We start from the raw sequence: 13,711 nt of genomic DNA, 5'->3' as shown, positions 1-13,711 counted from the left end.
AAAGAGTGAAAACATCAACTCGGCCAGCCATTACCCTTCATCCTCCTCACGACCAAACCCCACGTATCCTTCCCTCCCCCGAGCCTCTAACCTGGATCTTGATCGGCCAGCTGAAGTTGGACACGTAGACGTAGAAGGTGATGTTGTGGTGAAGTCGGAAGTTGAACTTTTCACACGAGAAACTGTCGCGGTGCTCCTTGATGTTGGTCCTCGCTATGATGGGCATCTCCTCCCCCGAGATGGTGCCAGCTGTGAGAGACCGAGAGTAGTTTAAGTAAAAGACAGTAAAACAAAGTGTAGAAAATAAGGATCCTTTAAAAGGGAACAGAAACACAAAAGGACTATTTTGCCATCTGTCAGTTCAGTTACCACCAGCCACTGATTTTATAAAAGGTAAAGTAACAAACAGTTTGAAGGTGTTTGTTGTCTTTCTGCTGCAGAGCCTTCATTTATCGAAGAAAACCAAAAGACAGATCAGCATCACAGCAGCTTGTGGCTCGCAGCGTTCCTCGCTTCCAATGAGAAATGTCACCGGAGGTCCTCTCAGAGGTGAAGGATGTGAGAGTGGACAAGAATTTAAAAACCTCCACCAAGGAAATGCCCCGTGTCCCGTGTGAAACCAGAAGTCAATATTGATTTATTTGTCACGTAACTTTCGTAGTTTTTCTAACCCAACCACGATCTTGTCTTAAACCTAACCAAGTATTTTGATTTTTTTTTTAATTTGTAGGAGAATGCATGAAAATGAGTTGTATGAAAACACGTTGTACCACGAGACATGTCAAACTAAACAGTGAAGCCTCATCAATTATCACTTGCAGTCAATTATGACCTGGACCAGGTCTTTCTAGCATCAGGATCTTGTGAAGAGACCTTGATGCAGAATCGTCTTCCACGGGAAATGTTACTATACTGCAAAAAAATAACGCCATGTTTTTTGATAGACACACAAGTAGTAATATAATACTGAACATGTGGCGTAATTACTGAGACTGAATTGCGAGTAAAAGTGACAGATTTAGGATTGGTTAAGGATGGCACTATCAAAAGGCATCACAGCTTGTGGATGAAAAAAACTACTTTGCTGTTTAGAACTCTGCAGCCCCATGAGTCAAACGGAGAATGTGAACGCCATTGTAAAGATATCTTTACGCAGGAAAGTGGTATAAGAGCAGGTTGAGTGAAAAAAGTCAATGTTGTGCCAGTCATCTCACGCAGGCAAATTCGTTCTGATGACACCTCACAGTGATTCAGAGCGAGCTTGACAAATTCCTCTCTGCGCTGAGGTGGTCCGATTTCAGAATCCCTAGGAGCACTATCAGCAGTTCTGTGTTAATGGCCGTGTTTTTCAGTCATTGTGAATAACATTTTCCCACTCCCTGCTTTATCAGGGCTATTAAACACTCTGTAATAGTCTGCACACACACACACACACACACACACACACACACACACACACACAGACACAGACACACAAGGCCCACAGTCCCAAACTAGAGAGGCTCTGGGCCCCAAGACACCGAGTGGTGAAAGCAGAGTGCTTTTATCTTAATTGAAATCAGGAGGGAAAATGTATAAAACAGCCTAATGCCAAAAATTCTAAAATAGCTTCTGATGTGTTTTGTCAGGAGAGGGAATCCCCGGGAGGCGAGCAGGAAGTGGATCTGACCATTTTACGTAAGGACAATTGGCCACCAATGAAAGATACCGACTGTGGGATATCTCTGCAGAAAGACAGCGACATGACGGAGCTTCAGAGAGCAAACGGATAACCACTGTATCTAAATCAAAGAAAATTACATTTTAAATTACAGCTCACTTTCAGTGTCATTAGACAGAACAAATGATGGACGATGACTATAGACTTTATTTTTTAAAGAGAATATTGCTGTTTTTGTAACGCTATGTTCTTTATGACAGAATTCTAGATATAATGAGTCTTTACTCTACTTACAGTGATACGAACTAATTAATGCTAACAGAAGAGTTAAGAATGTGTGTCTTTTTGTTTGATATCTTACGAAAAGTTACTCCTCATTTTTCATGCGTTTTACTACAAAAGTCATGCAGAACGTGTCAACTTCCTCTCGTTACACACATTCGGTCTTTTCAAAATAAACTTCTGTCTTCACAGTAAACTACTCTGTTAGGTTTCGGCAACAAAAACAACTTAGTTAGCTTTAGGAAAAGATCAGCGTTCGGGTTAAAATAACAACGGGAGTGTTATACAGTATATTGGAATATCAATGAATTACGGAACATTATTTTTCATAGGTATATCTACGAATGCTGGTTTAGACCAGCCTGCCTGACTTTGATGTGTCACATTTCACCAGCTTTGTTGCATTTGCTCTATAAATCTGCATATCACAACTACTGTTGACAACTTATTTTGGTCTGTGGCTCGTCCGCTATATACACTACGGGAATGAGATGTGAGTTGCACTTCAGGGAATGTCATTAAGAGCTAAAACAATAAATTAATGAATTGACTTTACACTGATAGGCAACTGTTAGAAAAATGCAGAAATGTACATGCCACCTTTATTCTGTGGCAGCTCAACACACTGTAAAATTAGAAAACTAATGCAAATTGAAATCTCACAAGCAAACCAAAGATCTTTTGCAAAAACATCAATTTGTCGAGACAAGCGCAGCATTCAGAAATAGCCTTGCAAATAGCTCCCAACATAACAGGAACTGTTTCTATGGGACACTAAACAGTGATGCACACGGTTTGGACAGGTGGATGTTGTTCGTGGCTCATAATGTGCATCACATTTTAGTGTCCCAGGGAAACAGTTTCCGTTGTGCGCCTTTTCTAAATAAAAGTGTTGTTATATTTTCTAAATGCTTAGGTTGTATCTATTTGCATTTTGTCCTTTCTTAAATTCCAGCGTGTTGGGCTCTCAGGGCCACCGTACTTCTGAGACAAAGCATAAATATGTGAACATGTTCTCTACCTGTTGAGCTTAAGGACCAAGTGATGTTGAGGTTGAAGTTGTTGGAGGCATTGATGGACATGTCGAGGTTCTTGTTGGCCTGCACAAAAAGACAAGAGAAACACACGCACACGGGTTCCTGAGCTGGACGTTAAAGGCAGCACTAGTGGATTAACTGATTACTTTTGAACCAAAGTGGATGGAAGTGGAACACTGTGGGGAAAGTGAATGATGACGGCTCCAGATGCATTCAATGGAAAGCATATTCTCACTGCGTTGTTGGGTTATTTATAGACTGCTGGGGTTTTGCAGTTCATGTTGTTGTTGGACATCTTCCTCCGAGTATATACACTTTTACTTACTTCCCCTCCGGCTTGCCGACCTTTTGCACTTTTGTGTGTACATTCACTAAGTCCAACAGGAGAATTACTTTCTAAAACATTTTTAACTTGAGCCTCTCTCCGCCTCAGCTCGTGTCACCTTGGGCATATTTGAATCTATTGGCCTATTTTTGTGTCGTTCTACTGATTTCGTCTGCAATGCTGCCCCGATATTCAACTTTTGAGTCGTATCTGAACACACCTTCAGGCTCTGGGAAGAAAAACCCAGCTCAGATAAAACTCAAGAATTTAGATGTCTCTCACTGTAAACAGCAGATTCCTACATTCATAGAATAAATGCTTCTTTTGAAAGAGCGCAACCTGGTGATTAAATTCTCTCCGTTGCATATCGGGTTACGACGGCATGTCCTGTTTATTATTGTTGATTATTGTTTACATCCTACAGTAAATGGATGAGTGCCTTCGAGTGCATGCGTTACCTGTTCAGGTGTAGCCATGAAGTTGATGCTTGTGTAGTGGCGATCATCTTCTTGAAGGAGACTGAAGGTGAACTGGTAATCGATCAACAGGTTGTCTAGGCGTTGGCAAGAGAGACAAAGAGATGAAAACACGTAGTATTCAGTCTGTTAGCAGCGGTTCATTACAGCTTTATTTGCATGTGTTTCAGTAATAATAAATACGTTCTTTCTGGGGATTTTTTTTCCAATTTTTGGTGTATTCTGCCAGAATGCCGATACCAAATAAAACTTCCACTCCGTCTCGTTTTATTGACGACGCCATGAAGCACGGACAGATTTATGAAAAACATGGCCCACGTTGACCGTGAGTCGATAGTCAATTAGGTGAATGAGACTACAGTGGTGGAGTTTAGTTCAGAGATCTCAAGCAGTGACAAAATAAACAAGTGCAGCATGTGTGTGTGCGCGATCACACACACACACACATTTGTTTTATAAATATGAACGGCCAACGCTTCACAATGAAGTCGCCGTTTTCTTAGACAGGCAACCGGTCCGATCAATAGAACATGAGTGAGAGTCTAAATAATCATGTTCTATGAGACGTTTAATCATTTCAGAAAGCGGCGCCCATTGAGAGTCTGGAAGCAGCTCTTTGTCATCAAGACAATGACCAACGTATAGAGGGGGAATCACAGTGATTCAACATCTGGACAGACAGCAGGAGCCACGCTGGGTCACCTTGTCCTCCTGCCTGACGGGGGGAGAGGAATAAGAGATAGAATAGAGAAAGCAGCTATGTGGCCGTGAGAGGATAACGGGGTGAGAGGATGTTTTCAAACTTAATCATCGTGACTGCTGAGTGCTAACCCCTCAGGGTAATCCAGGTGTGTATGTGTAGGTGTGTGTGTGAGAGAGAGATGCATCTCAGGCAGGCAACATTTATTCTTTTATTTACATCTCATAGAAAAATGTATGTTCTAATCTCGGTCCTATTTCCGTAAAGCGAGATGTGGCCATCAATCAGACCAATTATTCTAGCATTATATTCCACTTGTAGATCAAATGATGGGAGCTGTTAGACAGTCAATTAAAGTGAAAATGTAGAAAAACCTGCAAAAATGTCCAGACTTTTCTTTCCAATTAGACAATAAAATAAAAAACAACACAAGTGGCGTTCAGCTTTGCCTTTTGAAATATAACTGTGTCTTTCTTATTCTGTGTTTTGTTGCAGCACTGCAAACCAGCCAATCACGGCCCAGCCTGACACAAAACATCCTGTTGTTTAGTAAATTAAAAGACTGATTTGCAGTCTGTCAACCTTCGGCGCAAATGAAGGAAATTCTGCTAAATCAGTCTTAATGATGGTAACAATGACTTTACAAAACACAGCTGATTGGCATCATTCGTCAGTGTGTCAGGTTGAGTCTGTTACCGTCATCTAGGATTAAGGCCGTCGCCATCTTGGCCTTTTTGCAACCAGTGAACGTAAGTGACCATATTTTGACTGCGGAGGAGTGACGTAGAGATTGCATGTATGCTTCTGGTAGCGGTAGCGACCTGTCAATCACAAAGTAGCCCGCCCTTAAGAATACTCTGCTTTGGAGGACGTGCTTATGGTCTGTTTGACTCTAAATGGACCATCATTTACTAGATGAACATCATGCTGTATTGAAGAAGACTTGAAACTAGAGATTGAGACCATAAACTCATGTTTACAATGTTTACTGAGGGAATAAATGAAGAGAGAAGTAGAGTCATTTTCTCATAGACTTCTATGGAATCTGACTTCTTTTTACAACCGGAGGAGTCGCCCCCTGATGGCCATTAGAGAGACTGCGAGTTTGAGACACTTCCACATTAGCTTCACTTCCAGTACCGGAGGTTGCCGCCTGATCCAAACTCTCTTTAGCTCCAAAGAGGAGCTGTTCAGCAGAGGACTGTGGCTGTGCTGGGCAGACAGTCAGTCTGTACCAATGTTCCTGAGAAAGAACATCAAGTGCTGCTACAGGAAATCTGTTGCTGCCTGTCCCTGAGTGGCAGCAGTCAGCACTGGAACAGCTTTTTCAACATACAGAGCAGAAAAAAGAACAAAAAAGAGACACGAGAGATTGTTTAGTTATCACTTTTCCTTTCAGCTTCACAATCCCGGGGCGTCACCGAGACGAAAGCAAATTATGTTTGACAAACACCCTTGTTTTGTTCAGCCTTCGTGGCAAGTTAGCCCGAACAGAAGATATCATCAGATCAAAGACAATATTTTTTCCCTCTCTTCCTCCCTCCCTCCCTCCCAGGCAGACGTGCACTGCTACTGCTCAGTTGTTTATCCCATAAGGGTCGTAAGTACAACTACAGAGTATTTGGGGTTTTTATTACATTGTATAATGGATAGGATTAATCTGTGTGCATATTTGTGTGCGTGTGTGTGTGTGTGCATGCATCCATGTCCGTGCTTTTGTGTGTTTGCGTGGTTGTCTGAGTTTATGAGAGTGTTTACAGGTGTGCGCGACTGCATGGTTAAACAAACGAATGACAATACACAGAACAAAAGAAACCTCACATCTGTCCCTCTGCGGCTTCCCAATATGTTTGATTTCAAGGCTGCTAGAACAAGAGCACCAGCCAGGTTTAAAAGTTCATCTCAGCTAATTACAAATCCCATCTGAGAAATCTGACAGCAGTTTCACTTAGGCAAACTGAATTACATGCGTGCTTGTGAGAATTCTCACTCTGGATGAATCGTATCAAGGTATCACTAAAGGCATTAACGATCCCCAGAAGAAGCGAAATAGAAAGGGTCCATGGCAATTTCTCAGGTTCACAGATGGGTGATCTTATTACCATAATATGTAAGCTGATTCAGCTGATATGAAACAAAACACTGATGATGGGGAATGAGAAGGCAGAAGAGAAAGCCCTCAACCGGAACGTAATCTGATATTCCAGCAGTCTGCTTCAAATAGGAATGACAAAAAAAAAAAAAAAGGCGTGAACTCACCTACAATGTCAGTTTGTCAGAATCTCTTGCTGAAGTTTCATTTAACGCTTGTTAACAACTCATTATTTCCCATTTGCAACACCTGCCTGACGGAGCGCAGGCCAGATATTACAGCCTCACCTCACTGAGAAAACAAGTTGGAACCAAATGCAAGGACAACACAGGCCTAAATGGAGGTCAAGGTAACCTGGAGGTAATGTATGCATGAGGTCAGGTGACCCCGGTTTATTAGAAACTCACCTCTCCTTCACAACACAATTATCGACAGGGAAGGCTAGTCACAAAGTTCACAATCACCAGTTTCTCAACTGGAGACCATTTACTAATTCTAAGCACACAACGTGCCAGAATAAACATGGAAATCAATACTATTTTAAAGGAGGTGTGGATGGTGTAATAGAGGGCGCATCGTTTCACGCACATCAGGCTGTTTAAAAAAAAACGGCACAGATGGAAACACCTGCACACTCATTATTCCAGTCTACAAAGTTACTAAAGGGGAAATGTCTTTATCCCAGTCGGATCGTCATCCGGTCACAAGGGTTGAAACTGATTCCCACAGTGTGGTTGAAACATCAAACCTGTCAAGGGTTCTCAAGCAGTAACGCATGCAAATAGACTGTTGTATAAATAGATGAAAGGAAAATATTGAACATATAACTATAGAGCGAGGAATCTCTGTCTGAGCGTATGTGGGTAGGTCCTTTGCATATCTCGACAATCATTCATCCGATCTCCTTTACACGTCGTAGGGGACGCATAGGGATTGCTGCGTTGAATATGGTGCAATTTGGACATGCGACATATTAATGAATTTGAATAAACAAGCGATTTGCGGTCCGTGCAGCAGCAGCAGCAGGGGCGGAGCTTCGGGGCTCTGCGGACTGAGTGTAGCACGTCCTCCGCAGTGAGGCTTTTACAGGCCGCTGCTCATCGACTGCACTGCCGTCTCGTTGCTGGATGTTGGATATACTAACGATAAAAGCAAACTCTTGACTTCCCTGGAGACAACAAGCGGTGAGTGGTTCCCGACAACACTGCACGCATCCAACAACGGACATGCCCTACGAATGGCCACTCGCACAAATCATTGTAAAAAAATAGCAATTATTTTTGTATTTTCCTGCTAAATCAGTTTCATTATAATCCATGGTTTGGAATTGAGACACATTGATTGGCCCTTTTCACAGCAGCCATTTCGACATGTAATTGCAGGGTAAACACGGGCGTCACTGTTAAAAACTGATAAAGGTCTCATTCTATTTAGTGTCGCAGCCATTACAGTGATCCAGCATGCATAATGCCAGGGCCACAGCCCACCTGAATGGAACAGGGCCATAATTCTTTTTTTTCCAATCACACCTGTGTTTACCCTGCAATTACATGTCAAAATGGCTGTTGTGAAAAGGGCCTATTGTGTACATTTCATCTTCTTCTTGTGTGTCTTCCCAAACACTGTACTAATGCGTATCAAACTCTTACTGAAACTTAATGAAACTGATTTAAACGTATTTATTATTTAATAGTCTGTCTAAGTTACTATTGGGTTGCAAAACGAAAAAGTGTGTTGGCCTGATAGGACCAATTAATCCTCGATGGATTTAGGCTTCCAGAAGGACTGCCTGTCAGCAAATATTGAGGCATCCTGGACTGATGCCAGATCGCGGCCTAATAAACGGCCTTAGGCCACGAACGTTGGTGATTGCTGATCACTGCCACGCAACTACTTTGAGGTTTGAATGGGCCCCAACATTTCAATTGCCTTTGATATCAGTTTAGCACTATGAGAATAACATTTAATAGAAAATTGGGGGAATGACAAATCAGCCCTCTTCATTTTTCTCCAATCTAATTTTTGGACAACACGTCATTAATCATTCCTATTCCGTGCGGTCCATCCCTGATTGTCATTTTAATTGGGATTGTGAGGCTGTCAGTAAATATTGGAGCCACTGCTGTTCGGCCTGACTGAGCTTTCCCAAGCACGCCTGAGGGCAGCAAGCGGCACTGACTCCGGACCGACTGGTGTTAGCCGGTAATCCAACTGACTGCTGGTCTCTCCAGTGGAAGTGGCGGGACACTCGGTGGCTGTCCCTAATTAGACGTCCCTTGTAGCTGACTGAGATGGAATATGACAGTGGTTCATTAAAGCATTGTCCTGGTGATGCTGCTCATAAAGGCCAGCCTGACTGGGGGCAAACTCATTAAACAGCAAAGTTGCTTTTCATCAATTGACTGGTGGTTAAATATGACAGCGCTAACTGAACCAAAGCGTTGCTCTCTGCACTTAATCCCCCGAGTGAGACGAGGAGCGCGGCCGTCAAAAGCTGGACACTCGCACGTATTAGTCTGATGAAAACGTTTCCTCAACGTGGATTTCAGAGCAAGTGTCATTCTGTGTTTTTGTTCATTTGCAGTATTGTACAATAAAGCCGACTGCAGCCGTCAAGTGGAGAGCTTAAATTATTATTATTTATTATAATCAACCAATCACAAAACATTAATATACTGATGCCTTTGAATGATACACATGCTTTTTCACATGTGACCCCTCCAACAACAACACTGAGTGGTTGTTTGGTGTAGATAATGGTCTTCTATTCACCTTCTAAGGCGTTTAAAGCAAGTGTTTAACCTCTGTTCCTGGTCTTTTGGTTGCCTGTAAGAGTTTTGTGTCACGGCTGCTGCTTTCTAAAGCCGACAACTTACAGTTACTGCCACAAGGATGGAAGCAATCCAGCCTGGTGTACTCTCTGGCAGTAGTGACATATCACTTCACAGAGGCTAACAACATACATTGATTATAGCTGTCACTTAAAGGACGGAGCTCACAAAGGTTGGCTGAACCTGCACCTCCTCCCAAATCTACAGAGTCTACAGAGCATTCATCATAACAAGTTCCACACATGTGGCCACATCCTTCAACAGACAGTGATTTACGAAGACGTCCCGTTTGGTGGACTACAGGATAGAAGGCTGAACCTGTACCATCGCAGGTTCCTGCCCTTATAGTGACCTCCTTTTGGCCTCTGACCCAGTAAAGTGAAGCAATGTTTGCTCTTCAGCCTGTGCTGCAGGTTGCCCACAGAATCAAGTTGCAGTCTCTTTTTTTCGGATTGTTCCAATTGAAAACCATGACTGAGATGGGTTTGTCTCTCTTTAAACCAATGTCAATTATTGCTATGACCAGAGTTGTATTAATTAGGTGACAAATCTGTCAATACACTATGACAGGTCTTCCCTCATCACATTGTAGGAGAGTCTGCTCTCTCTACTGGCCTTAATTGTTTACCTTTTTATTTTTTTTCATCTTAATCATGCAACAACCCCTCAGATTTATCTTGCAGCCCCTTTGGAGAAGCCAAGTAAAAACAGAAACAAGTGTAAAAGACTTCAAGGATCCAAAGGGAAACTAAGGGCGGCAAAGCATCCAGTAAACAGATACGTCTGAACAGTTCTCTGCTGGAGCTATTGTAGTGGAACAGACAGACAGACCCATGTTAGTTCTAAGAGATCCCTAAACATGGGACACAGCTTATTGACACTTTTTTTGGGAATATGATTTAGCATGTTTGCACTTAGCATGAAGACCATCCTGGACTATCCTAAGGCTAATACTGACACTGTCTCCTCACATTCCAGTTAATCGCTCTGCTGTCAGCTGTTAGACAACTTTTCACCATCTCCTCACATCAAAAGAAATCCACAGGTGGTGCAGATTTCTCAAACTTCTGCTCTAAATCCGTCACAATCCCTCAGCCAAGACGGTGCTGCCACTCGCAAACTCCACGTGTAGTTTCACATGACAGCGATAAAGCTTCTTTTATCAGCACCTTCCTTCCAATGACATTTAAGACTAATATTGACCTGGCTGCTTTTCCTTAGAGTCCAAGGGAAATGAATAGCTTTTAAATCTGTGATTTATACACACTATCTCTCTGCATGCGTGTGTGTGTGAGAGGGTGTTGTGTGCATTCATGTGTGTACGTCTGAGTGTGCTTGCCCTTGTTCAAACAAAACTAACCCCGTTTCATAGACGACAGAAAAGATAATGTCACATTAATGACAGAACATAATGTCTCCAAATGCATCTGGAAACACCGCTTCAGCTGCAGCCATGGAGATATCACGGAGCCGAGCACCTACAGACTTTGGGAGCCATTAAAACCTGTGTTTGAGTGTTTCTATGCATTTAGATTATCCAAAGCCCTTCACAATACTGGGCAACGGCATCGCATTAGTGCCATCTAGTGCCTCCAGACCTCAGTCCTGCATCCAGCAGACAATAATACCATGGCATCGATGAACTTCAAAATAAAAATGGAACTTTAGATGACAGCAAAGGTTCAAACTGTCGTTTACAGGAAGCTGTTTACGTTCACAAATCTGGATTATTACAGATTAGAATAGCAAATTATTTACAAGTACAATGTGTAGTTTTGAAAACATTTACAAAATGGTACAGTGTTGATATTGTGTCAACAGTTAGCCCCGGCCCATCCTCTTGTAATACCACTTGTACCTTGAGGGGCGATAGTGAGTCACTGGAATCCTTTCACTAAGTCTGTTCAAGACGGGACAGACGCGTCGATATTCTGCCTCACTGTTCTGTATGAAAGGTACAGAGGCGCTGAGTTGTTCCCCCGCTGAGACGGCAGCAGAGTTCGTAATGGGTGTGATATTTTGTTGAGGTGTTATTTGTGCGCTCCAACCACAAGGAGTTTAAAAATAAACCCCATTAGCAACAGTTAGCAGCTAACCTACAGCAACCAAGAATGTCTTAACAATTGCATTCTCTCTACTGACCAGCAGGGGAGTGCTGGCAACTTCTGCGGTTGCAAAAAGAAGTCTGGTTGTATAGAAGTCTATGAGAAAATGACTACTTCTCTCGTGATTTATTACCTCAGTAAACATTGTAAACATGAGTTTATGGTCTCAATCTCTAGTTTCAAGTCTTCTTCAATACAGCATGATGTTCATTTAGTAAATTATGGTCCCAATTCAAGCTAACTGCCAACTGAAGGTCCGAGACCCAAAGCTGTTACTGCTCTCCTTCTGCCCCGGAGAAGTAGTTTTCTGGCGCCGTGGAGGACCAGACGATAGTAGGAGTTCTTTTCTCATTTATACTACTTTAGATTTAATCCAAAAAACAAACTAAAGCGCACACAGACCGTACAGCGCCAGGTTAGTGTGCCCCCTATTAATTTGGAGCAGGTGGCCAGACATTACACATTGCACCTTTTTAAATGACCGCTGAGCCTCCTTAACAAGCACACTTTTCTGAACTAAATGTCTGATTCTGTGTCTTAAAAGGAAGATAAATGACATTTTAAGATAAAAGCTTGGCAGCAATGAAGGTGAACCCATGTGCCCGTCTATAATCACATTCTTGAACAGAAGTTGTTTTTGTGATCAAAGACATATTTGAGGTGACCAGTGCAATCTGTGGCATGACTCCTCTGATTGCTGTATCCTTTCGAGCCTCCCTCACTGAAACAATGATAGGCCTACTCAGGCTAGAGGACTATTGACATTGACAGCACTTGAACTTTATTCTACTGTGTTATAATATTAAAACTGATGATGGCAATTCATAGACTGAATGTGTGTGTGCGTGTGTGTGTGCGCGTGTGTGTGTGTGTGTGTGTGTGTGTGTTTGTGTGTGAGAGAGCGAGAGATGCAGAGTGAGGGAGCATGTGCTTGTGTGCCACAAAACATCTGTTTTGACTACAGCATACCTCCTCCGTCTGCCCTTTAAAAGGAAAACCAGCAATTTGTTGCAAATGAGCTAAGTCACTGTGATCCCTGCGAGCATCTGGAAACAGAAAAACAACGTCCTGGACAGAAACACTTTCTCTCTGTTTGCATCCCCCTCCCCCCTCTCTCGTCGTGCACCTGAATAGGTGAGAGTAATGGAAAACCTATTAAAACCTATTTATTTGTACGCTTAAACCTGTTTTGTTCACATTTTACTGATACGTGACCTTTAGTGGTCTTGCAAAGTGTCTCCAAGGTCTACAACGAATTTTCAAATCCAAAGATCCTCTCTAAAGAGCAAAGGCAGAAGTAGTGACACATAGTTAGTAGCACAGCAAGACCTAAGTTAGGAGGTCGAGGTGGACGGCCGGGCATCCTGTACAAAGAATGTGACTTAAACACAGGAGAATACAGTGTGCATCCCTTCTCTGGTCATCGGCAGAAGGCTAGCGGGGTTAGCAGCTGCTTTCTGGCTACATTACTTGTTTTGGTAGAAAGATGATAGCAGGATACTTACAATAGCATGTTCCCCGGAGAGGGTTACCAAGGTAACGGTTCTCTGAGTCACATCTGGAACGACACAGCAAAGGAGAGACAGGCAGAGAAGGAAAGACAAAGAAGAAGAAGAAGAAGAAGGAGAAGAAGAAGAAGAAGAAGAAGAGAGAAAGAACAGAGACATTAACATTCGATAAGGGTTTCATTTTTTCAAAGACACATTTTTTTTTACTGTGCGTGTGTGTGTGTGTGTGTGTGTGTGTGTGTGTGTGTGTGTGTGTGTGTGTGTGTGTGTGTGTGTCAGGTGGGCCCTTGTTGCAGGTAGTGTCTTCCCCCATCTCTTTGAGCTGCTCTCTTTTTCCCCAGGGTGCCCCCCCCCCCCCCCACACACACACACACACACACACACACACAATTATGAGAGAGAACATCTAGCCTCGGCTCAAAAACTGATTCCCTACATCTGCAGGAGCGTCAGAGGATCTCCTGCTTCAATATCTGGCTAAATAATGTTGATGAATTGTACGCAGTGGAAAACTCCACTGAAAATCCATTTATTGGGGATCAAATAGTCTCTCACTGTCGGCTTGAACAGTGTCAGTGAAACGCTTAAAGCTGCTCCTTCATGGAGGACGGCAGCTGTATTGATCTTGGTTTCAGAGCTCTAACAGTGGAGACGCTGTCGCCGCAAAATAAATGTAATCCACTTCTCTAATGTTC

General features: G+C 42.8%; 1 protein-coding gene across 1 annotated transcript in view; it reads right to left on the bottom strand.

Annotated features, from left to right (window-relative positions):
- Window positions 1-13,711, bottom strand: part of atrnl1a (attractin-like 1a) — a gene marked incomplete at both ends in the record, with an annotated part of 208,612 nt that overhangs the window by 96,103 nt on the left and 98,798 nt on the right. The window contains 4 exons of the mRNA XM_079168380.1: window positions 92-249; window positions 2,964-3,042; window positions 3,763-3,857; window positions 13,014-13,066. Coding sequence (XP_079024506.1) covers window positions 92-249; window positions 2,964-3,042; window positions 3,763-3,857; window positions 13,014-13,066 — 385 coding nt within the window. The remainder of the gene's footprint in view (window positions 1-91; window positions 250-2,963; window positions 3,043-3,762; window positions 3,858-13,013; window positions 13,067-13,711) is intronic.

Source organism: Pholis gunnellus (genome assembly GCF_910591455.1).
Source record: "Pholis gunnellus genome assembly, chromosome: 11".
NCBI classification, from domain to species: Eukaryota; Metazoa; Chordata; class Actinopteri; order Perciformes; family Pholidae; genus Pholis; species Pholis gunnellus.
The sequence above is the reverse complement of the archived record's forward strand: the minus strand, read 5'-3'. Positions and strand labels throughout refer to the sequence as shown.